The 26,415-nt window shown below is 38.5% G+C and overlaps 3 protein-coding genes across 3 annotated transcripts in view; 1 reads left to right on the top strand and 2 right to left on the bottom strand.

Moving 5' to 3' along the window:
• Positions 1-4,990: 4,990 nt before the first annotated feature.
• Positions 4,991-6,759, bottom strand: mid1ip1l (MID1 interacting protein 1, like). The gene is made up of 2 exons (XM_034092597.2): positions 6,634-6,759; positions 4,991-6,221 (listed from the first exon to the last, which is right to left on the bottom strand). Exon 2 carries the CDS (start codon positions 6,141-6,143, stop codon positions 5,649-5,651), a length of 495 nt encoding a protein of 164 aa, XP_033948488.1. The 5' UTR covers positions 6,144-6,221; positions 6,634-6,759; the 3' UTR covers positions 4,991-5,648.
• Positions 6,760-13,779: 7,020 nt separating this feature from the next.
• tspan6 (tetraspanin 6) lies at positions 13,780-21,368 on the bottom strand. Its single transcript, XM_034092728.2, has 8 exons — positions 21,126-21,368; positions 18,298-18,486; positions 18,141-18,215; positions 17,944-18,048; positions 16,841-16,996; positions 16,602-16,685; positions 14,616-14,700; positions 13,780-14,433 (listed from the first exon to the last, which is right to left on the bottom strand). The coding sequence occupies exons 1-7, from the start codon at positions 21,210-21,212 to the stop codon at positions 14,632-14,634; spliced, it is 765 nt and encodes a 254-aa protein (XP_033948619.1). The 5' UTR covers positions 21,213-21,368; the 3' UTR covers positions 13,780-14,433; positions 14,616-14,631.
• A 1,643-nt stretch (positions 21,369-23,011) lies between these two features.
• srpx2 (sushi-repeat containing protein X-linked 2) overlaps positions 23,012-26,415 on the top strand; it is a 12,028-nt gene continuing 8,624 nt past the window's right edge. The window contains exons 1-2 of the mRNA XM_034092591.1: positions 23,012-23,262; positions 25,759-25,836. Of these exons, the coding sequence (XP_033948482.1) occupies positions 23,220-23,262; positions 25,759-25,836 (121 nt within the window). The 5' untranslated portion in view covers positions 23,012-23,219. The remainder of the gene's footprint in view (positions 23,263-25,758; positions 25,837-26,415) is intronic.

Here is a 26,415-nt window from a genome sequence, read left to right as displayed (position 1 = left end):
TTTCTTCATTTGCATGTGTTTCAGCGTATTTGTGTTTTTATATATGCATAGTTTTGTATACGTTCCTCCTAATGGAAATATTGCAAGGTTGTAATGCGTTTGCACTGTTCAGACACCGTACAAAGACACACAGTGACACGAACTAACTAACTGATTGAGGCAGAGGCAAACCAGCAAAATAACAGTTTCTTTCAATGGAGTGTGGTCGCTTTGAAACGAGCACAGATAGTGTCTTCAGTTCCCCAACAGAAAGGGCTCTGACAGCAAGTTAAAGCTGTGGAAAATATTCTAAACATAGTCTAGACTTTAACTGGTTTACTGTTTATTAGATTAGATTAGATTAGATTTGACTGTCATGGCTCATGGCACATACTGTAGTACAAAGAAATACAGTTTGCCTTCAACTACAAAATGTGTTTACAGTATTTTCACACATTATGTTACATTTATGTAACATTATTGAGATTGTGTTGGTGTAATTTCCTTTTAAGAATTAAATGCAGACAGAGCATAACTTAAAGTGAGTAATATTTTCTAAATATAGCAAACAATGAAGGTGATATTGAGTTTGCAAATATATGTCCCCGTCCTCAGTGCTGCATGTTGATCATCATCTACTGAAGGTTATACACCTCAAACACAAAGGTTCCTATACTGTCCCTTTAACAGCCTCTTTAAATTAAGAAAATGTTTTCTATGTTTTTTCCAAATCCTCTTACAGTTCCCACTGAGAGTCAAATGTTTGTCTCTTCTGTTTGATTTCACAGTTAACTCACAGCTTTGCTGCGAGCTGACGAGATATTAAAGCAAACAGCACAGCGAATGTGCCCCGGTGTTTGCTCAGGGAGCAGAGCAGTTACCAGAGCAGAGCAGAATAAAGCTGACCAGGTTGTCAGCAGCAAACAGAGAGAAGGCGGAGCTGCAGGTATATATTGGTGCTTGAGCTGCACTGCTAAAAAGATACAAACCCTTATTTAGAAGGTTAACTCGACCTGCCTTGTAAAGTAATAATCCATGCTCTGCCTGTGGATTTACTCCTGTCAGGTAGGAGCTTTACAGCTGTTGAGCAACAGACAGTGCTGCTGAGGTGAAGCAGATTGCTGCCAGGGAAGGACTGCAGTCTGCCAAGTCTGCGATCACGACGCACCCTCATGCTGGAGGGCGAGGTGGGGCAAAGAGCTGCCAACTAGCCAGAACATCAAGAGGCCTTTCAACACCCACAGTCTCATGTCCCACGATATGACATTGCACTGACCCTAAGAGCCCTTGCAACACTCAATGTCTGACAAAAATATCAGACAGCTAAACAACTGTTTTGCAACTCATCTACCAAACACACGAGGAGTTTGGGAATATACTTGTGTTGCAATGTTAATAAAACTTACAAGAATTGTGTGAGAAATTAAGGGTGAGGAAATTTGCACATAATGAAAATCTGTATTTGGTCTTGACTGCAAGATGCAAATGAGATTTGAAAGACATTTGATCTTCAATCTTTTTCTTTACTGTGGGAATTACAATTCTGAAGCTGTATAAGTAAATTAACACTTTATATCATGGACTTTGAAACAGTTAATCAAACAGCTGCTGAGCACGATGAAACAGCAATTCTTCCTCTAAACTCTGGAGCTGTTTCAAAATGGCAATGTTTGCAACGATTTGCTCTCGGGTTTCTCAAGACATTGGCGTGTCTTGGGAGACTTGTGCATGCCGGCAGTTGGAGCCATATTACAGAATATCAATGTCATGGTTCAAGTACTGCTTTGAGATGTGTTTGTCTGGAGCCTGAAATAGAAAAAAAACGACTCAAAAGTACAATATATTTGAGGAGATATACCTTGTTTTGTGAAAAGCTATCTTTAAACAAATGTATCTGTAAAATGTTTGATCACAGAAGAGACTAGAAGAATAGTACCAAGGATTGATCCAGTTCACATTGTTAAAGGAGTAGTCTATTATTATGAATAAAGTGAGATAAAAAGGTTGATACCAGTCTCATATTTGTCGGTTAAAGAAGATCCAGCAGACAGTTAGCTTATCTTAGCATAAAGACTGAAAGCAGGGGGAAACTGTTAGCCTGACATGTTTTTCTTATTTGTGCCTCCATACTAAAACCGAAGTTGAATGCTATAAACTGCTCTGAGCCATAAATTATTCTGATACATGTCATGTCCCCCTCAGCCAGTCCTCATTTCTACACTCTACAGTTTTTGTACAAACTAGAACATGCAATTTCCTGCAGTAAGATGTGTGTGAATGCTCAATATCACCATAAGGTGCATTTGAGAATTCCCCATTTCCAAAAAAAAAAAAAGCTGAGATTTTCCATTGAACTTCATATTCATTGTATTAAGTATATGTTATGCTGTTAGAAATGGATGTTGGTCAAGCTCCCACACTTTTTTTATAAATTAACTGCAAGCAGTGACAATGTACATGCAAACAGAAAAATGTATCCACCCTGTCATGGACAAATTAAAAGTAGAGTAAATATATTGTAATGACATAGTGATTATGAAATGTACATTGCAGGTGGACATTTGTGGCTAATATTAGCATTTAATGAGCACATGGTGGACCTTCAGTTAGCAACATGATTCAGTTAGCAACATGATTCAGTTAGCATATTTGTTTAACAAATATATTTCGAATTTCTGAAAGGTTTTTATATTACTTGACATTTCACTATGACAGAGTGGACATGTTAAGCTTGACAACATCCAACTACACACATAATATGATTACAATTACGAAATATAAGTTTAAATACTTACTCTGCAACTAGCCAATGTCTCAGCCTCCATTGAGGAAAGACAAAATTATGGTACTTAATGTCACTGAAAACCACGAGACATCAGATCTATGTTTTTTATAAGGGCAGTTACCCCATAGGCTACTGACAGGGTGGACAGCAATGTCAGGGACACATGCTCAATATTATTATGAAAATAGAATATCATAATCAAAATGACTCGTTTTATCAAATAACTTGTTGAAAACCATATCATTATATTAAAAATGTAGTATCACTTAGTTAATACACACACTTAGCAGAGCAGTGTGTGGGACATGCCAAAATCACGTAGGCCTACATCCAATGAAAAAATACGGTATAAAATGAAGGAAACACATTTCAAGAGACTTATCATTGTACTGATATGTGTGTAAATGTTTGGCCATTTATAATAAGACCTCAGAGTTTAATTATTCTGCGACATTTTCATGATGGGGACACACCAAAGTTACTTTATAGTGATATTGACTCAGCTGGGGTTGCAAAGCTTTGCTGACATTACAGGAATCTAAAAGTGCAGATGCATTGCACCGCTGGAAGACCTGCCCACTGAATTGTAAATCTATCAGATAACTGAACAGCATGACCTAAAGAAAGAACAAATTAACAAGCAAGATGTTGAATATCGAGCTAAAGAGGTGCTGGAGATTTTTTTCAGAGCAGGGCTAGCTGTTTCCTCTTGTTTCTAGTGTTTATGCTAAGCTAAGCTAACTGTCGATATCTTTAAATATAAGACAAAGGTAAGAGTGGTAGGCCTATCTATCTTCACATATAACTCTTGGCAATACATTAAATAAGCAGATTTTCTCTAACGTCAGTAAATATGTAGGCCTACATTGCTTTATTTTTAGATGTTTAATATACTGTACTGTAATACACATTTAGCGTCTGCCCAGCTGTCACCAGTTTGGTTGACCCAGTTTATCTGAGTGGGTTGAGGCACCCTGACCAGCACAGCCATTTTGATTTGCAGCCATTTGTATGGCCCTTTGTGAGTGGAGAGAAAGAGGAGGGCTGCAGCCTCGCACGGCAGGGCTCAGGCAGCAGTTTTTATGCAAACTCTCAAACCCCGGCCTGCGCTGTGCTGCTGGTCAGAGGAACACCAGTTTGTTTGACCGCCTGCCCTCCACTCTCTTCCTAGATTCCCTTCATACAGCAACCTCCTAATCACCGCTCTGTCTTTGAGGAGAAAAAAGCCTTTGCGAGCGGATTGGCTGCTCTTGGTGGAGCTGTTGCTAAGGGGAGGGTTTCCCTCAGTGATGGATAGATGTGGCAGCTGGTGTGGAGTTAGAGCAACATATAGATACATCATGTAATGTCTAATTTATACCCCACTGCCCACTTGTTCACTGGGACAAAACTGCAGAAATATGTTGTCCATGTCCTTAATCTCCACGCATTCCTGCAGAGCTTTTAAAGATCATGTTTGACATGCAACCAGGGTGTTTTCTTTTAATCAAGTTTATTGTCTTGCTTAAACAGAGTATCTTATCACTTCTAATGGGTTCAACAGCTTTTATGTCACCCTTTCAGCCGCTGGTCCCATTGTTTGAGATTAGTGGATGGTAAATGCTAAAGGTATTAGATTAAGATACTATAACAAAAGGACTGAGCTCTTGTAACCTTTTGACACTTTGTAATGTGTGTGACAAATGGGCAGTTTTATATATCATATAAATATAATTGGTATTATGTTCCTTTATCAGACATCTTTTGAAGAAACAGAAATCAAAGGGCTAATCTAAGATGACTTTCATTTCTCTAACAAATGTTACATTTGTTGCTAAAATGCATCTACATTTTAGGTTAAAAATGTACATGCAAGCTGCAGGATGATCTTGCATTGCACAACTGACTATTTGCATGAAACAGAAATGAAGTAAACAATTCTGCTCGAGAGCACTACTTTCTTTTGCAGCACCTCTTTCGAGCGTCACCAAGTACTAGTTAGTTAAGTAGAACAACTGTTAAACGCTTCATTAAATAAAGCTGTTAAACGGGCCCCACATACGCAGCAGTGAGTAAAGTAGCGGTTGTAGATGACATGTTATGGCATGTCAAAATGCATCACAATACATTCCTGTGCAGCCTTAAGCAATGAGAAACATTTTCTTTTTTTTAAATGAAGCTACAAAGAGGAAAAGAGAAACACCTCCAACACCCTTCCTGTTAGCAGAGACAACACAAGCAAACATCAAGTTTCCAATTATTTATTTCAGGTTTACAGATTTAATATAAAATTTGAAATATCCAAGGACAAACGAATGAACATAATGAACCATTTTAGCAGTCAGATAATGGGGAGGTAACTGAACAGGGCATGAGGGTGTACAAAAAGTCAAGGCACGCCATGTTGCAGTAATACCAGGTGGAAAGATTTAGAACCTCGGCAGGTAAGAGCCCTTCAGCTCAGCTTTAAAATAATTTTCTTAAAAAGGAGGGACAGAATAACCAGCATTCAATTTCTCCTACAATTAGGAACCTTCTTTTATTCACAATCTGGTGACAAACTCATGTTGAAATGAATAGACAAAAGAGGGGATGTCAAGTTTTCTGCATAAACCAGAGCTGTGCTTCATCTGAACTTTGAGACCGGTTCAATAAACCTCAACCATGCACAGTGCATCCTCTGAAACAGGCAGAGGGACACGAGCCGGCGTCACTGGTTCTTGTGTTTTGGTAGGGGAAGATGGAGTGTCGCTACTCAGGAGTGAGAGAAAGTCAAAGTGGTCGCCCAGGTCAGTGAACTGTCCATTGAGATCTATTAGGAAGAGATGGGGTTGGGGGGGGGGCCCTTCTCAACACATCCCATTGTGCAAGTCAAGCAGTCCGAGGGGAGAAAAACGTATTACTTCTATCTCATGAAGTTTCCGCCTCCGATTTCTCTCTTGTACCTGTTGGTGAGGTGGTCGGCTTGCATTGTGAGCTTGGACAGAACTCCAAACAGTCCTCTGAGGTGATAATGAAACTGGTTCTCCAGGTCTAAGTTCTCGTCAGCGAGGAGGTCTCCGGTGACCGTCTGCTGCTCCTCCTGCTTCACCGCCATCTCCAGGAAGCTAGCGCCGCTGCTCATCTCCCTCTTCAGCAGCCCCCACTCCATGTCGTTCTTTATGGACTTGAGCAGCAGGTAGTGCTCGTACATGTCCCTCTGCTTGTTGGGACAGGGGGGTTCGTGATTGTTGTTGTTGGGCTCCACCTTGCTGGCCTCCTGCTCTTCCAGGGGGACGTCTCGCAGCATGCTGGGCACCATGATGGTCTCGTCCATGTTGTTGGCAGCTGCTATGAAGCGGTGCATGACGTTGATGAGCGAGTGCTTGTTGCTGGCGGGGTCGTTGCTGATCTGCATCATTTTGAAGGCTTTAGGTTGGCTTAGTTACAGTAGAGCTGGCAGGTGGTGATGTTAAGGCAGAGCTGCTTGGTGGTTGATCTGCAAGAGGATGAGAGAAAACATTAGGATGGAGGAAATAAATGAAAGTGCAAAGATTTGATAATGATGCTGCAAAAACAAAAGCCAAATCCAGGACTAATGTAGTCTGAAACAGGTTCACACACTCAGGGTACAAAGGCAACCAATCACGACATTCATATGCACACAGACAGCCCCCACACACACACACTGTAGCTAGGCAGGAAATGTGATGAAACAGGGGCGGCTCGTTTCTCATCCGCAGAAGATTATAATAAATGTACGTTTAGCTCACACACAATCAATTTCAACCACTACATGAATAATAAACCCTCATTTTGCCGCATTGTTAACGCCCGACTCGCATTAATATGACCTTGACTTCCTGTTGTTAAAATCTGAAACCCGGAATAAAGAAAGGAAGCAGACTGACCTGAACCACGAGGTAACCTGAGGAAAATGTTTCTTGGCTGGTAGGACAAACCAAGTCTTCTCAGGCTCTGCACACCACCCACCGGGAAGGAAAGTAAAATATTTCCTCAACTAACCGACCGCGGAAGACCGTTTTTATACCGGACAACCGGCTTTGGGTGGAAGAAACTAATGAAGTCCGCCCTTTTTGTATTTTTCTACCGAGCCCATTGGGCAGCATGAAGGATGTGGGCGGACCTATAGAGCATCTGATCCAAAACGGACCAATCAGTCGTCAGATCACAGCTGTCACTCAAAATGTATTTATACAGGTTTGTCTGCAATTATCTGCAGCTTATAGTTTGTCATCCTTTCTAGGCCGTTTGCAGCCTGAAGGCAACACTGCTGAGTTTGACAGGCATGCACGATATTTGATATCGTGCGTTATTAAGAAGTTTGATTACTGTGTGTTAAATAATGCAACGGTCCGTCTTTGGTTTAAATTAATAGTATTAGTCGCTTTTTTAATGTCTCCACAGATGCCTACATGTATTATTTTACACAACATTGCCACCTGGTGGTATGATTTTGAATACATCTTACAATGAACAGAAACTCATCACCTCTCTGACACCATTCATACTTTTACAATAGTAACCAGTCATTCACAGTCGTGGATGGATTACTGAACAGGACTAATGGGTGCAGGACCAGGGGCCCAAAACTGAGGGGCCACTCTGGCCTTTACCTACAAGAAGTCACTCAGAGTGTATACGCACCAAACACAAAGAGACTTAAAATGGCGAGATGGAAAGAAAACTACAGAGAAACCAACCACAAATAGATGCAAAACAGCTAAGAGAGACTCACAGCAAATGTAAAGAGATGCAAGATGATAATAATAATAATCTCAAAGTGATAAACTAAAAGACAAAGCAACTACAAAAAGGGATAAAAAACAAGACAAAAGTAAGAGGCCTGAAGACACAGCACGACTACATTTACAAAAGGGAAAAGGGGCTGTGCCCATATTTGTTATAATCCACCGATTACCACAGTATCTATAATAATTGTTTAATACAAAAAAAACAAAAATTGTTCTCAAGGAAGCCGTTACCTGTCTTACCTGACAGTGTTAATGTTACAAAGCTCCAGTGTCCACCTTGAACAATAAGTACTGACACTGAGTTGTCAGGTTTATCTGCTTGTATGACATGTGCACACAGGTGTATTTAATCAAGTTAATTAATGGGGCGTGGCAGAGCATCGTTACAGTTATTAGTTACACCTGTGATTCTCCTGCTATACCAACTAGCAGCAGGAGCACCTTTTAGGAGCAGCCAGCCAAAGATTTTAGATTTTCTCAGTTTTGAAGTTTTTTAGAAGCTTGTAGAACAACAATTATCCATCAATTTACAAAAAAGGTAAAGATTAAAAAGTGTACAATACAAATGTTATGACATGTGATTTTACATCACTCTTGCCATTGTTTATTTGTTGTCTTCTAAAGCACTTTGTTTTGAAAAGTGCTATATAAAGTTTGCTGTTATTTCTTTTGTGGTCCCAACTAAATAATTAACTTTGACTGAGATTTATTTTATGAACATCGACGGTGTGTGCACCGTCATATTAGCAAATGATTGTCTTTCATTGTATATAAAGGATTCATCTCACAAGTGTGCTTTATAAGATCCAAAGTCAGTGTTGCAGTCAATCATTCAGCCTCCCCTCTCCAGTTATGGGACAATATCTTGTTTATATGTTTATATATTAATCTTATGAAAGAGTTTATATCTAGGGAAGTTTTGAATTAACTTTAATATTTATAACAGAACACATTTGTGGATCACTTCATGTTAGTTTGCATTCTGAGGAATATATCCTGCCCTAGATTAGTATTATTTCTTCATAACTGAAAAGTTACTGTTCTGTCAACTGAGTGGGACATTTTCATCCTTTTAAAATGTAAGATTATAAACATCTGAATAAATTCATAGGTTTTCTTAGGTCATAGGTCACATTCAAGCCCGCCTTAACCTGCCATCAGGCCCTGGGGTTTTGTAGGCCCCCTATTTAAACAACAAATCAAAGTCATTTGTAGCCTCGGCAGGCTCTGTGATCGCACTTCTCCACTCTGCGCGCCTGGTCTTCTCCTCCAGATGAGTGACGTATCGGGCCTCCCTCATGTATTTGTCCGGTTGCCGTTGGCTCCCCTCCACGTAGCAAGTCCTCGTCGTCCTCTCCATCTCCTCCAACAGATAATGTCCTTCCTGTCTGTTTTTTCTCTCCCGCCACTCCATCGCTATCAGAACCAGATGGCCTACTTGGCTCCGAGGCCCCGCGGCCGGCACCGCTGCCGCTCGGCACAACTCATCTGTCCTTCCTCCTCATCCTGGCCTACAGGCTAAACATAACCTGTAAGCTTCGGCATTTTTTGTAGCTGCTTGTCTCGAAACTCCTTTTCCCTCAACAATTTCCTTTTCCGAGCGCCACTCTCAAACTTTTTTTTCTCCGACATGTTCTCCTTAACAACCTTCTTCTGTCACTCAATCACTCGCAATTTGAATAAGTCACATGTGAAACATATTCTCATTCTGATTGGCTGTTAAGTGGTGCCCACTGACTGTTTCGGAGTCATCATGTTTGAGAACAATCTCTGGAGTCCATCGATCTGATTGATTAGCGGAGGGAAGATATTTTCGTTTAGATTACTGGTCTGGGGGAAACTCGCGAGTGTGTGTGTTTGTGTATTTTTGCGTTTGTGTGTATTGTGTTTGTTTCCCGGGGAAAACACTCACGAGAAACACAGGCTGTTGTTATGCCTGCTGTGACGTCAAATTACTCCGTTCTCCACTTGTAATCCTGCCGTTACAAGCTTCAAAGTTGTATTTATCATCTGAATTTGCCGAATCAAGTTTAATATTCTGAAAGCCAAGACTTTGTTTATTTGAAACCAGATGAAAACAAACTGTAACGGACCCTGCTGTGTTACTTATGATTACTATCCACCTTACATTCATAATGTCAGCAGAGGGAGGGGAACAGCCAACCTGATCTCACCAGAATGCGTGACTCCACCACGACTCCTTCACACCGCATTGCGTGGTGGAGTCACGAACTTTGTTACAATTACGTGTCGGCACCACGCAAACAACCCCAATGTAAAGTGAATGAGGCTCTTTTGTCGTGGTGCACACACGCATTTCTACCACATCCTGCAGTGAGCTTTTATACTATAAAACGTTTTTAAAATCTACTTTATAGCTTGTAGTAATTCACGGGAGGCTTCTTTTATTTTATTTGTATTCATAATAATTTTTATTTTTCGTCAGAATGTATTATGGTGCATTAGTTACGAATTATTGGTCTCAAAAACAGTGCATTGTGTGTAATACAACTGTGATTTTTATTAAATTAGTTAGTTTTTAAGGAAGGCCAGAGCTTCAGCTGTGTCCAATAGATTGTTCCCTTTAGTTAACGTTTTTTAAAAGAACATTATATTCCGATTTGATCATGTCCCCTTTATTGTATTACGGAGAGCAATGTGAGCCAGAGTCCTGCATCGGGTCGGGTACCCGCGGGTACCCGACGGGTGACCCGCAAAAAAGGTTTGTTCAGTTTAGGATAGCCGAAGACACTACACTACCCAAAATCCTCAGCTATTGTCTGCGTTGCCTCAAGCTCTGTGATTGGTTGACTGCATTCCATATGAAAAAAAACGTTTCATAAAAGATAAATCATACTTTATTCAGCAATGCTCGCTTTACTCTTTGAAAGTCATCACATGAATGCATTGTAATAAATGGTTTGGCTGCATTAAATATTACACATCTGTCGTAGTTCTGTATTTGTATTTATCTACAGAGATCTGGCTCAGAATAGACCGGAAACTATTCTTTTACCGTTCTGTTTTAATTTCACAATAAAGTTAGTAGTAATAATTTGTTTTGATATTATTGTTTTTTATTAACTACTCATGTTAAGACCATCTTTTCTGTGTTGCTGTGGGGTTTTTCCATCGCTTTTGTGTTACAAATATCAAAACAATAACTAAATATATCCGTCGTAAACTAAACCAGAAACAGCAGTATATTTTATTTTGTTAACACTGTAAACTTGACAGCTTTTTAACCCAAACCACCTACTGGTTAAAGCACGTTATTACACGTTTAGAGTAATATTGAAATCTTGAAAAGGGATGTCCAAAATAGCAATTATATACAGTTTTTAATTAACTATTTGTAGAGAATAACGAGTAGTGTATATACTTTATAGGGATCTGCAGATACATATTTAGTCTTCTCAAGCACCAACAATCATTACATTACATTACATTGCATTTAGCTGACGCTTTTATCCAAAGCGACTTACAATAAGTACATTCGACCAACAAAATACAAGCTTGAAGAAAACAGAATCATAAAGTACATCAGGTTTCATAGAGCCAAAACATTTCAAGTGCTACTCAACTGGCTTTAGATAAGCCAGTCCTCCAATCAAATATCTCTCCTGATTGTTGGCACTTGACAATCACCTTCCCTGAATTTTACTTAGGTGTAACTAAAGTCTGCTTTAAGGGTTGTTTATATTTCACATCATTAATCAGAATTTGTAAAGTAACTAAGATAAATGTGGTGCAGTAAAAATACCTGGTTAACCTTAAAGAAAGCCCTCAGGATTATAAAAGACCCCCATCACCCCAGCCACAAACTGTTCTGTCTGCTGCCGTCTGGCACAACAGCTGCATTCTAGGAGAGGATGTGGCTGTTGTGGAGGACAATAGCACCTGGGAGTGCACTTATGGGCTGAACTGGAGGATCAACACTGACGCTGTGTACAAGAAGGGGATGAGCAGACTCTATTTTCTGAGGAAGCTGAGATCCTTCCCCGTGTGCAGCAAGATGCTGGAGATCTGTTGTGGCCAGTGCACTCCTCTTTGCTGCAGTCTGCTGGGGGGGGGGCAACATCAGAGCCGGTGACACCAGCAGGATCAATAAACTGATCAGGAAAGCTGGGTCTGTCATCGGCATCAAGCTGGACCCCTTTGAAGCTGGGGTGGAGAGGAGGACACTGAACAGGCTGTTGTCCATGATGGATAACCCACCCATCCTCTCCACCTGCAGCTGGACAGTCAACAGAGCACCTTCTCCAACAGACTGCTGCAGCTCCGCTGTCACAAGGACCCATACAGGAACACATTCCTGCCCACTGCCATAACTCTGTCCAATAAATCACCTCTGGCTGGAAGAGAACTCTCTGCTCCATAGTTTCTCTAATACAACCTCGCTGTACATTGTACACATATATAATCTGTTCAATATTTGATATTCCATATTCCATTGTCATATATTTTTGAATATGTATATTTGCATATATAATATCTACATGTATGTTTTCTATTTCAACACATATATTTTCTATTTTCTTTTCTTTTCTTTCTATTCTTGTTTATTTGTGGTTTTGTTTTATTGTAAAATGCCTTGTCTTTTATGCTGCTACAACAAAAACAATGTCCCAAATTGGGATCAATAAAGTACCATCTTATCTTATCTTATCTTACATCCGGACCAAAACCACCAGACTCAGGGACAGTTTCATCTCACAGGCCATAAGACTATTAAACACCTGAACTTTGAAATAACATCCATAACATTCATCTGGCTGCTACTTAGAAATGATTTGTCTAATATATCATATATTCCAATCACTTGTATAGACTCTTATTGCACTATTTTTCTTTTTGTATTGACTTGCACTATTTTTTCTGTTTATCTGTTTTATTGTGTTGCACTGTTGGAGGAGCCTGTGACCTAAGGGGGGGAGGAGACGTTCGATTCCTGTTTTGAACAGTGTGTCGTCGATGGGTTTAATTCCATTTCAAAATGCTGTTTGTCGCTCAGCGTAAACTTCAACATTGTCAAGCAAAGCACATGGTGTAGTCCCAAACGATAGCTGAGGATTCTGGGTAGTGTAGTGTCTTCGGCCATCCTAAACTGAACAAATGTTTGTTTCTCCGAATCGAAGGGGAAAATTACAAAAGCATTGTACACAATTTAAACCAATCAATGTTGTGTAATAAACAAGGATAATCTGGTGTTTTTGAGTTGATGAGTCGTGCAGATATCACTGTAAAATCAATCGACAGTAAAGAGTATACTTACTTCCGGGTGTAAAATCCTGCGTTATCCAATGGGAATGGACGCTCACATTGCTCTCCGTAATACAATAAAGGGGACATGATCAAATCGGAATATAATGTTCTTTTAAATAACGTTAACTAAAGGGAACAATCTATTGGACACAGCTGAAGCTCTGGCCTTCCCTAAAAACTAACTAATTTAATAAAAATCACAGTTGTATTACACACAATGCACTGTTTTTTGAGAACAAAAATTCGTAAATAATGCACCATAATACATTCTGACGAAAAATAAAAATAATTATGAATACAAATAAAATAAAAGAAGCCTCCCGTGAGTTACTACAAGCTATAAAGTAGATTTTAAAAACGTTTTATAGAATAAAAGCTCACTGCAGGACGTTGTAGAAATGCGTGTGTGCACCACGACAAAAGAGCCTCATTCACTTTACATTGGGGTTGTTTGCGTGGTGCCGACACGTAAATGTAACAAAGTTCGTGACACCACCACGCAATGCGGTGTTAAGGAGTCGTGGTGGAGTCACGCGTTCTGGTGAGATCAGGTTGGGAACAGCAGAGTGGCGAGGGAGAGCTGTCTTCTTCCCTTTACAAGCTTCAAAAATGTATTTATTGTGTGATTTTGGAAATAATAAATGTATTGGTTCATGATAGGCCCCCAATTTCCGTAGGCCCCTGGGCTTCAGCCAGGTCAGCCCGTGCATTCAGCCCTGGTCACATTCCATTTATTGAACAAAATATGTATTACCAAACCTCATAACCAAAATGACTCAATAGTAACACTTACTGTTGCACTGCACAAGGCATCTGAACATCCATATTGTGTTGTATCCAAAAATAGTATGCTGTTACCCTGCATATTATAAAACAAATGGCTTACACTTGTTGTGAATGGATCCCTCACAAGGCCCCAAATAACTGAGTGATGTTTGTCTGCCAGAATACTTCTGATGATTGAAGAAGCAAACAGCTATAGGACAGACACATGCTGCTCCTCCAGCACACACACAATTAAAGATACTAAACTTTATTTTTTACAAATATTTCACATGCATCCACAAAAGAATAACAACTTAACACTGAAATATGTGATATAAAGTTGGCGGGGTAACTGTACTTGGCACATGAATGAAAGCTTTCAACAATACTGGCCTACGTAATTAGTAAGGCTCATTCTCAAGTCCTTACTCGCTTTTTTTCAGGGTGGCGACCTATCGTCCATGTTGGTTTCACAGAAATTCACTTAGTGTTGCAGAGAACATTTAACAGCTTATTGTCTAGATTTCATCTGCTCAGTTACAGACTAATATTTTAGCAAAAATACAAGAAAGAAGGCAGCTGCATTATACAAAGACACAACAAGTGGAAAGGTTGACAATTGGTCAAATGAATTAACTCAAAGTAAAGTAACATCTACACTTAATATAAATCCCTAATTAAATCTCAGGAGTAACACATGATCTCCGAAGGTCCCTTACATTTTTTGGTCAAACTACACTGCAGATAACATCCCTTTTACATTATTTCCTTTCTGCTCATCTGTTGCTTAATAAAAGAAAAAGCATCGAGAGTTTTTCCCTCTCTAAAATAATATCAACTAACACAATAATAAAATCACAGGAGATTCTTTAACTCAGTTTGCATCAGGAGCTGCCCATCAGTGACCTGCAAATAGAGATGGAAAACGTGTCAGACATTTGCATTTGGACATTGGATAATTTCATCACTGCTTCAGTTTCACAATTTGTGCTCGGATTATTCTGAACATGATTTATTCTCCCAACAAAAACCAGATCAGCCAATTTTCTTTATATATATATAATACATATACTGATAACAAGCCTCACCTGGGGAAGGTCACTGTTAGACCATCTCATACTGGTTGTTGGTTATGTATCGAGACAAGCAGCAGGACAGGAATATCCCAATGAGCTGAGAGGAAGAAAAGAAAAGAAAATGTAGATTTATCAAAACAGACAACTCCTAACACACTCCAATCCACTTTATTTGTATAGCACATAATAAAAACAGAGGGTTTACCAAAGTGCTTCACACCAAACATAACATTATATTAAAATATAATATTAAAATAATAGATAAAAGGCACACATAAGAATTAATACACGGTACATAAAGGCTATGGATAGACAATAAAAGCATACAAATCGATAAAACATAGCTCAGACTGACTCGAAAGCGAGGGAAAAGAGGTGGGTCTTTAGGCGGGACTTAAAGTTTGGAGGGTGGGTAACAATTTGACATTCATCAAAATGAAGTTTCTATCAGTTATGAAGAGATAGAATATAATTACCTTTGGTTTACATGTGAAAATATATTAAATCAGGCACATTAAAACACATTTACATAGAATCACAATAGTAGCTAGATAAAAGGAGAACTAATAAATTAAGGTTAAATAATTAAATATGCAAGGATTTGTGCTGAGGTTGCAGACTGGCTTCAAAAAGTGGCCGTTCTTACCGACACAAATATGTTATGGTAACAGGGACAAATTATTCTTTATAGACGTGTTTCTTTGCATAGTGAACATTTTCAGTCAATAACTTAATGGATCACTGTGTGGTCATTTCAGATTTGGCCACTTAGGCGTTGGCACGGTTTGCTGTGATACAAAACAAAATGGACTCTTTTACTTAGCGGCAGATAATGTCGCTCTGTCAGCTGCACATACAGCAGAGCATAGATCAGCCACATTAGTGCTCAGACAGGCTATAAAGAACATTATACATTAACTATCAAGATTAAAGTAAAAACGAATGTGAAAGTGGAAATTATTACCGGCTGTAAATCATATTTGATTATGCAAAGCGACTATCTGGATTAACTTTGACCTGCTGTACTTGGTTTTAGAATGTGGTTGTCGATTATAATCAACATGTTGGTTTGGTCATAGCATCTAGGCTGTAAAATAATTGTTAACTGATCCCTTTATAATAAAATTGTAATAATAAATCCCATAGGGAGCAGTAGAAGGTCATTTTCTTTTACTTTATTAGATAGTATGCTGTATAAAGCAGACAGGAAATGAAGGGGGAGAGAGAATAGGAGAGAATAGCAACAAGTGTTCCCTGTTAGACTCGAAATATGATCATTGTCTGAATTTAACTGGGATTTAATGCAAATATTATGTCCGGTTGTCAGTTTTTGTACTTATTGGTTTATTAACAGGGACAGTGCACATTAATAAACATTCAGGTAATGGGGATAGTTAGCCAAAAGGTTCATTTTAATTTGTGCGTGTTGTAAATGTACCCCTCACAATCTTTCCCTTCTAGACCATTTTACTGTCCGTGTCACTGCATCCCCAGATCTAAATGATTGTGGTTATATAAATGAGATTTATTATGCTGCTGGGCCGCCTCGTTAAATCAGGTGTGGCGCGAGAGACGGAGCAGACAGGTTTTAGACTGCAGTGAAACTCTCACGCAAACAAAATGTGGATCCAATTGAATTATGTTGTAAATTAAAAACACATCATAAACTTTACATTTTGGCTTTAAAACGCTCGAGTTATTTGAAAGGTTTGGACCGCAAAAGTCAGGAAAAATCTTACGCAGCAAAAGCTCAAATGTATTTCTACAAATAGTATTTAGTGTTATAATTAGTGCAGCATTATCTTTGTCTGCAGCAGTTCTGCAACACCAGGCTTATTCATAGACAAGAAAAGGAAAAAGCTCTGCAGCACTCAAATGTTGATTTCGGATAATTATGATTTGAACTTATTTGTAACAGCCCTAAATGTAATTAAACTAATTCTTATGCAGTACTGTCTTATTTGTTTCCGAGACAAAGAATGTACATATTTGACATACCTGGAAGAATGCAATCCCAAAAGAGATCCCAGCGATGATTCCCAGGTTGGACTCCATCACATGGGTCACCCTCGCAAAGCAGCCCTACAGCAGAAAGAAAACATTCAGAATGGCTTCTAACCCTTTCTACAAACACAGTTAAACATTTGAGCTATTAATGTGGTTGTTCCTTCAAATAAAACTAAAGCCATTAAACCTTGACACAAATATGTAGTGGTGGTGTAAGGCCGTGAACTCACCACGGTGTAGACCTCCTGCCCGGCCTTGTCCAGGTCCTTCAGGCTCTCCGGGGAGCAGTTGGCGCTGTCTTTACAGCAGCTGGCGGGGATGCCGCTGGCTTTAAAGTATGCTGTTTCGCTCCAGTCAGTGTAATTGTTCACTCCGCAGCAATGCAGCTATATGGAGAATCGCCAACAACAAAATGATTACAACAATGTAACAAATGTCTTGATGTATCAGAAAAGGTTGGCCAAACTCTTTTTTTTAATGATGAAAAAATAAAACACTTGGATATTTCCTGGCTGGTCATTAAATGATTTAGTGATGTCACTGCAGATGTTTGGGATCACCTTAAGAGTGCCACAGGTATTAATACTAAAATCTAGAAAATGTGTAAGCATGGATGTATGTCAGGTGACCTCTTCTCAAAGTCAATGGGTTTCTTGAAAGGGTTTCCTATAAAATGCCTGAACCCCAAGCATAAGAGATGTTCATGTTTTGATCTACGACAAAAATTAATGTTTGAAACTTTTCCTATTTTAAAAAAGGCTGTTGCTAACAAGTGACTTAAGCCTAGAGAGTAGCCTGGAGGACATTACACACAACTAATCAGTCAGCCCTTACAGCCTTGTTAGGTTATTTATACTTTTTTGATCTTTTTGGAAGAAGGATGTAAGACTGAAAATTGAGCCATGACCACTTGCTAGATTAGGTAACGCAAAAAAAGCATGCAAAATCTAATTAGAAATAACAAGATGCTATTTACTTCTGGCGATTGAATGAACACTATAAAAATCCTAAAAAGGGGTGTTCATTAGTAAACAGTATCTTTCTCAACAGAAACATGAACATTAGCTGCAACAAAGTCTATTTTCATCCAAAATCAGTAGGACAAATCCCAATGGCTTTTTGTCGACGAAGGCAGGGCAAGCTAGCTCACAAAAACACGTCATCCATCCATTGGGAAAACATCTGCAGCGACTCAAGTAACATGCTCGAAAGTCTAAACCTACAGATCAGCACTTCTCTGTTGGTTTAATGCTTAGTTTCCCATGTGCAATGTTGTCATATTGTTATTTGTTTAGTACAGTGAGTCAGATAAAGGTAGCACCCTCCCACTCACAGTCCTCTGGATGACGTCGACTGCACCGCTGCTGCTGCTGCTGCCGTCAGTGCTGTTGTAGTTTGTCACAGCGTTGTCATAGGCAACACCTAACTTGGCCTTGATCTGTTCAACACAAACGAAGGTTATATATTTCGGTGAGCTGATGTGATTTCATTTTCTTTACAGGAAAGGTAATGTATCTGACGGTAATTGACCTCGTGTCGGAAGATAAATCCAGAGACACCGGCCACAAGCTCAGCCAGGAACACCAAGGTCAGAAACATGGCATACTGGAGGGAGCAATAAAAGGAAAATTAAGCAAGGTCACATCTGAAGGGAATATTTCAGTGAATTTACTGCGCCTTCACCCACCAGTTTGAGCATCCATGGGCTGCCGCGGCATGTAGCGAAGCAGCCGAACAGTCCGAAAATAACGATGATGGCTCCGGTCCCGATGAGGACATATGGTGCATTGGTGCTCTCCTCCGAGGCCAGAGTGAAGTAGGCCTCCAGGCTCACCTTCCCCCACACGCCGACCGCCAGCAGGATCACGCCTGTGAACTGAAGGCGACAGCAGGGAGTCAGTTCCGGCAGAGAAGAGCCAACGAGAAGGATGAGCAGGCTTTTATGGCCAAAACCTGACATTAAAGGCTTGAAACCACACTGGTACATGTAAGAGTTCAGTAGCATTTAATCAAACCCTTTGAATAATTGTTAATTGTTTAAACTGTTTTTGAAAAGGTTTTACCTAAAAAAAAAAATGGGAAGGATAAAAGATTTGATCAGCTCGATACGTAAGAGATCTAGACATATTTATACACATTTGAGACTGGTTCCAAAATAAAACCAGTTATCAGTTATCCTACATTTTCTAAAAAGGAAAATGAATAACCAAATCTAGACCCTACCTAGGGCTGCTTGATTACAGCAAAAATCATAATCTCGATTATTTGGGTCAATAATTGTAATTGCGATTATTAAATGCAATTATTCATTGACTTTGAAAACATCCATTTATTGGAGAGAAAAAAATATGAACAGTATGTTTTTAACAGTTGATTACCCTGAACTTTAAGTATAATTTAACTGAAAAAAAAAAGTAATAATAATAATAAAAAAATAATCATTTTATTTCGATTACGTTGTTTTCGGAATCGTTGCAAGCCATAATCGTAATCGCGATTAAAATACGATTAATTGAGCAGCCCTACCCTTACCCTGTCATGCACAAAAGTCAAAACATGAACAGGTTTCCAGTTTTTAAATGTGAGGATTTGAAACTCTTATATGGACATTTTGATGGCCATTTGACATGGACATTTTATAAACCAAACAATCAAATAAACTAATCAAGACCCATCAATCATTACAGTTATCTCTTCCTATTTAAAAACCAGTGAAAACGCTCTGAGGTACAAATATTGAGTTTTTCTGTTACCAAACAGTGATCATGCAGATAGACGAGTGATCTGTACCACGTTTGGCCAATATCAGGGACACTTTTAATTAGGAACCATGATGGGCTGAATCCATAACAACTCAGTTTCCATCATTGATTGATTTCCTTAATGTAATCAGTTTGCAGTGGACATACTGCAGATAACGGTTAGAGTTAGAAGAGGATGCTGGAGCTCTGACACTCAATGTGTATCCAGAGAAAACATATAACCTCGAATACTGTTCACAATCTCAGGACAGAGGCTGCAGATGTTGCATTTACCTGACAATATTTTAGCAAAACTACACCTGGGATACCCCACTAGCCACAGGTTGAATAATCTCAGCATCTCTTTCCTTTACGACTGCCCACACGAGTCATTAGCCTGAAGGGAGGCATCAGTGCATTGAGCCAAGAGCAATACATTGTCAGATAAAAGCATTGAACTTTGCAGCAGCCAGGCTGTTTGCTCGGTACAAAGATTAAAAGGGAGGAGCAACGATAACTGCTCATTTTCTTCTCAAGACAAGCTTGTGTTTAGGCTTTTCTTACATGTAATTATGGCTGAAGCTAGCATTGATTTTCATTATTGACTATTCTACCAAATATTATCATGATGAATCTTTTTTTATTAATAGGATTAGTATAAAGTAAGATTTGATAACTAAATTGACAAAGAAAAGCATTATATGGCTGCAAGCATGTTTAGTCTGTTAACTAAGAAGTTGATAAGTAGAACACGTAATGATCTTGTATTTGCTTCTGAAATATGAGGATTTTTCACATTTTCTTTGTCTTGTGCAACAATCAATCTGAACATCTTTGAGTTTGTAATCTTGGCAAAACAAGGCCTCTGAAGAAGTCACCTTGGGCTATAGGATATAGAAAGGATCCTGGAAAGAATTATGCAACTGTGTACTAATTTTGAAAGGAAATAAAGTGTTAAAACTCCAATGGACTTTCCTGTTCTACCTTAAAATCAGTACCAAATGACATTGTCTGTCCCACCATAGACTACAACAATTAGATCCACAGAAACAAATTAATCAACAACCATTTTGATTATTTAAAAAAAGCAAACATGCAGTTATAATGTTCCAGCATCTCAAATGTGTATATTTTACCAGAACATTTTAGGGTTACCTTCTACTTTCATGATAGTAAACAAGAATCTTGGATTGTTTTAGACTTTTTCTGTCTCAGATAGGCCCATTGAGAAACAAACTGATAAAATAGTGACACGTATTGTTAGTTTCAGCTTTAAATGTAGCTATTTACAGAAAACGGTGTGAGTGGAAAATTAAATGTTGACTGAGGTTTAACTCCTAAACATTTTCGGTTAGACAAACGTTGCATTGTAACGTATAATTAAGTTGGAATGCAGAACAACATCAATGATAGCCTACAGTGAAAAAACATTACCTTTAACTTAAATAGAAAATATCACTCTCAGCCAAGTTAAAATGTAGGCCCAGAAATAAATCAGAATACAGAGCTAAGGGCTGTTTTCAGACAGTTGGTATCTGAACAAAACAACGGTCGCTACGTTTCCAACAAGTGGTTCTTTAAATCAACATAAACCTGCTCCACTTGAACTTTAACGGCATGTAGCCTACACAACTTATTGAATTCCATGTGTGTTTGTGTGTTCCTGTCGTGAAGGAGTGGAGTTAGTTCGCCTTGTTGGCACCTCGGCCGCGGCTCTTAGCCCATTGTTGCTCCTTTAGCTCCTTGGCCCCCATTACATGCAGCAGCTGCTCACCCAGAAAATGAGGCTGTAGGAGATGAGGAAGGTCTTCAGGCAGGTGATCACCGGCTTCGTCTGAAGCCTTCGAGACGGCGGCGACATGGTGCAGTTTTTACTTTAAAACTGGTAAAAAGGAGAGAAAAGTTGACTTCACAGCGACCTACAGAGGAGAGGGGGAGAAAAAACCTTCAAGGATAAATCCGAGGAGAGGGGGAAATGTCGTCACTAACTCAGATTCACTTTCCTGAAGGAAAAACAGCTTTAAACTATTCACAGTAAAGTCAGCAGTGATATTCATATTCATCGACAGATCAGTCTCAAGTACAGCTTTCAAAATAAAACGCGAAAAAACAGGTTTACAAATGAAACAATATCTTAAAAACACTACTGCATTATGGCTATTTTAAACACACACTGGAGTCGCCTAGTGGAAAAAGCACTTAGATCTTTTGCAAAAACAGCACTACGACGTTGTTAAAATGAAGGACCAGCATTCAAACTCACAAGTAAAGCATTAAATTATAAATGATGCATCTTCATAAATCTATCTATCTATCAAAAACATTATAAATTGCAAGTAGTTTATGCATATGAATATGTGTTTATATATAGCTTGGTCTTATAATTCATAAATGTACTATTTTTTTCTTTTAGATTCTTTGTTAAATAATCTTTCACTATCTATCCAACAGTGTCATATTTAACATCTGACTATTTATTCCTATAGGCCTATTGGTCTTTGAGTGTTAATATAGCCTACATTTGCATGCAGGGCTGCTGAAACACATCTCAAACACTATTTCTGAAAGGAAAAAAAGAACAGACACAACTTTCAACCCGATAAAAGGTTTTAAAAGCTACTCATGATATATCTAATAATGAGTTATAAGCCTTATTAGATTTTGTTTAATGTGTTAAAGTCCAGTTACCATGCAGCCAAGTGTAAACTCGTTTTAATGTGTGCTTTTATTTTTGTTGAAAGCAGAACTACTTCCGGCCTCGTGCTGTCTAACTATGCTTTTTTCCCTCTTGTATCAGCTGAGTAAATACAAGTTTCACATCGACGCTCATAAAATAAAAACATGTAGATTAATTTCATTGATATAAGGCTCATCGTATCTTTTAAGCTTCTTGTGGGACTGTCTAACTAGTTATTGGTTATTTTTTAACTCTACTCTCATTGAATTGTGAAGCACTTTGAGATGACGTTGTTTTTAAAGTGTGCTATACAAATAAAATGTATTATTAGTATTACATGTATGTATTATTATTAAATGTATTATTATTATTATTATTATTATTATTATTATTATTATTATTATTATAAAATACATGTGACGACATATTTTTTAAGTGCAGTGGGTATTTTATACATCTTTAAAGCACTTTGTTTGCCTACTTGTTTTTGAAAAGTGATATAAATAAAGGAAATCATAGAGTATCATTTTAAACAATCAGAGTTCCCATAAGGAATGACTGAGGATAAGACCATGAGTTTCAGAATGAGAGGAAACAGATATATCTATAAGATAAGATAAGATGGTGCTTTATTGATCCCAATTTTGGAAATTGTTCTTGTTGCAGCAGAATAAAAGACAAGGCATTTTACAATAAAACAAAACTACAAATAAACAAGAATATAAATAAAATAAAATAAAATAGAAAATATACATGTTGAAATAGAAAATATACATGTAGATATTATATATAAATCACCATTGAAGGCATTGATCCCGCTATCAGTTATAATAATTAAGATTGGAGAAGAAGGTTCTGGGTGAGGGTTTATAAAATGGCTAATAATGATCATGTTTAATGCAGTATAGTGGGAGGAACACACACAAATAAATGCCCAAAAGCGCCACCAAGTGGTGTACAACTTTGATGATGAAGTAAAAAGATCCTTTTACAAATCTGCGGAGACTGTGACCGGAGCTCTTCATTCTCCTCAGCTGTGGATTTTTAGTAAAGTTATTTTTAATCGTATGTTTATAGAAAACTTTCTCTGGATTATAACTTTTTATCTTTTATGTTGGACCCTCGGATCTGATCCAACCTGCGCGTAATTTCTAGTTTTTCCCCCAGAAGTGTGATCTTTGTGTTTCTGACATGCTCCTCCGCTTTGTTGCTGTGTTCAGTTTATACATCACAGGTGAGTCGGAACAATAAAGAAAGTGTTGACATGTATTTAGCAGACCTTTAGTAGCCTTCAATTTTGGGGTAGTCTACTTTTCGTAATTTCAGTTTTTTATACTTTTTACCTCAGATTTGTTTTTATAACAAAATCTCTACATTAGTTTGACAGCTTTTTTTACATTGCAGATTACAGTTTTCCATCCACTTCGTAAACAGTAGGCTATATAAACAAGTACAAATTAGCCAAACCTTAAATAATCCAAACACATCTATAATAGTAAAACAATATCAGGAATCATTTTACTGAACAAGAACCTATATATATATTTTTTTTTTTTAATGTTGCTAATTAAACGTAGGCTACCTGCTTTTAAGCAATATTTTGAATGCAGGACTTCCACTACAGTGGATATTAGTTTAAGTTCACTTAAATTCAAGAATCTGAATACTTTGTCCAAAACTGTACAACGGTTACACAATTGTGAATTTAGAATAACATATTCGTCTATTTAATTTAAGCCAGACAATAGCTGCACACATACTCTTTGTTAGTTTTCACTAAAAGTTTAATATCGTTAAAGCTTTCTCGTTTCACTCAAACTTCCAATCCCCTGAAGGAGGGAAATGCCTTTATATCAGCCGCAAAACAACTGTATTAGATGCAGATGTGGTGCGTTTCTAAGGCGACAGTCTGAATGCAGATGGAGCCCACTCCTCTCTTCAGGAATGAGGATCTGAAAGAGTGCAGCAATCTAAATGAACTTGTAGTTGAGCTGCCTCCCTCTGCAGGAGCCCCTCTGCTTTGCTGACCAAGTTTAATTACAACTCTGCTCCAATAACTGCAAGCTAATTACTGAGGAGTCCCCCTCTGGGCCAAGTGGGCTGAAGCTTTCATTAATCCTGCAGACCTGAGATTCACCCTGAAGCTCAGAAGCTAATGCAGAGTGATGAAAAGGAAGCTATCACCTTTGTAATCAGAGACAAATGAAGCCTGCATTTGTCAAACTGCTCACCTTCCTCTGCTGTGACTCATGCTCACTCTGTGCAGCTGCATGTCTCTGCAGTGAACTCAGCACTGTGAGCAGGGCATGGTGCATCGTGGGTGTCAGTATTCATCACTTGTAGTATTTGGATCCTTTACTTGAGTGAAAGTACCAATGTTTCCATGTAGAAACACAACATCACAAGTCAAAGTTGTGTACAAACTCAAATGTAGTCCTAATTGTTCCTCAAGGTGCACCATGTGACATTTAAAAAAAAGGATGCATCAATACAAAATCAGCTAGTTTTAATTGTATTATGCCCACTTGTAGTGAGGTTTCAGTAGTAACGGTTTACATAATTGGGATTTTGTAATCAGCTAACAATAAATCAGTATCAATAATCAACTATGATTACATCTAAATGCATTTAGTTACAGTATCAAGGATGACTTCTTCTTGACAACTTCTGAACATGGTATTTATTAAAATGTTAAAAGCTAGCAGTAACTTTTATTCTGAAATAGTGGAGTACAGTAGAAAGTATTAAGTAGTTTGAAATGGTCAAGAGAAGTACTAGTACCTCAATTATACAGTATTTGAGTTAATGTGCTTGGTTCCTTTTCAGCCCTGCAGTGGTTTTACCTGTAGTTAAAAATGCAGACATTTTATTACCCAAAGCATGATGACGCATGTTTCCTGAAGTAATGTCTCTTATTCAGCCCCGCGGTGCACACTGGTGAGCTAAGCATTTTGATTTTCTTCTGACTAACTCCCTGTGAGGGGGAAATGGGAAATATTGGTCTGGGTAAGTGTTACTGAGAACTGGAACATCACGCTCTATATGAGAAGAAAACGCTGACGATACGCTTTATCCACACACAGCTGGAACAATCTGAAACCGCTTTTAGAGCAGAGAACGTGTAATGTGATGCGTTATTGTTGTGTTAAAGTGAAGCAAAGGAAGCAGAACATGCCTTGGGGTGGGGGAGGTTTAAAGGCTGGAAAGTTTGGCACTCAGCTCAGCTGTAAACATGGAGTCCTTCTCGAGATTGCTGCTGACAACAGTATAACAGTAAAACTGATTCATTATGCAGAAAGACAAAATTCAGAATGACATCCACAGTACACACGCTGATTACGGCTGCATGAGAAGAGATGAGTAAGAGGGAAGTGCGTAATGAAACAAAGCTGTTTGTGCAGATTTATGATGAACGTTTTGTCAATTTAAAATGCAGGAATACCCTGCATCTTTAATTCTAACATATTTTCTCTGCACTCATATCTACATCCCTACATTCATGTCTGTCATTTCAAGAAAACAGCAGCAAAGTTAACAAACGTTTTCTTAGCTCTCAGGTTTAAATCCCTCAGGAGTTCCTGTTAGCATCACTGATTGCAAATCCAGGTGTCCATGGATGGGAATGTTACTGAGCTTGTGTTAAAGGAAACCTGAGCAGCAGTGAAAGAGATTGTGTGCAGATAATCATGAGAATCACATAAGTACTGATGTTTGATGTTTATTTTCTCAGCTGGCTCTGGGACCATAGAGTATGACAGCGACAATGACTTTGTAGAAGAAGATGATGGTCCTCAACTAGACTACAAAGGTTGGTGTTAAGAAACACAATATGTTATCTATACAGTACTGCTCTCGACCATGACTGATTTTGCCATTACATGGTTGCTCTGGTATCCAAGTTTAAGAAGCTTTGCATTAAAGCGTCTTTAAGTTGTATTACCTCATCCCCAACAAATAATTACAGAATGAAGAATAATCTCAATGAATTGAAGTGAATTGGGGCTTCGTTTAACATCAGCAAATGTATAGCCAAACATTAACTCTCACACAACTCTCAACACTAACATTATAATAACACATGCATTTTTGCTAAATTGTTAATTTTTCAAACACTCCAAAATAATAATAAGTGTTTCTTTACATACGGCATCTATTGCACGTCTGTCCGTCCTGGGAGAGGGATCCCTCCTCTGTTGCTCTCCCTGAGGTTTCTCCCATGTTCCCTTTAAACTGTGGGTTTTCTCTGGAAGTTTTTCCTTGTACGATGTGAGGGTCTAAGGACAGAGGGTGTCGTATTGTCATACTGATATTCTGTACACTGTGAAGACCACTGAGACAAATGTAACATTTGTGATATTGGGCTATATAAATAAACATTGATTGATTG

Source organism: Pseudochaenichthys georgianus, chromosome 10 (genome assembly GCF_902827115.2).
Source record: "Pseudochaenichthys georgianus chromosome 10, fPseGeo1.2, whole genome shotgun sequence".
Classification (NCBI taxonomy): domain Eukaryota; kingdom Metazoa; phylum Chordata; class Actinopteri; order Perciformes; family Channichthyidae; genus Pseudochaenichthys; species Pseudochaenichthys georgianus.
The sequence above is the reverse complement of the archived record's forward strand: the minus strand, read 5'-3'. Positions and strand labels throughout refer to the sequence as shown.

Bases quoted from the DNA above. Each gene is read 5' to 3' on its own strand.
- mid1ip1l (XM_034092597.2), bottom strand. From the start codon at position 6,143: ATGATGCAGATCAGCAACGACCCCGCCAGCAACAAGCACTCGCTCATC.
- tspan6 (XM_034092728.2), bottom strand. From the start codon at position 21,212: ATGTCGCCGCCGTCTCGAAGGCTTCAGACGAAGCCGGTGATCACCTGC. The intron at 18,487-21,125 runs GTGAGCAGCTGC...TGTCGCCTTCAG, and splicing joins CCTACAGCCTCATTTTCTGG to TTCACAGGCGTGATCCTGCT. The intron at 18,216-18,297 runs GTGGGTGAAGGC...TGCTCCCTCCAG, and splicing joins GCCCATGGATGCTCAAACTG to TATGCCATGTTTCTGACCTT.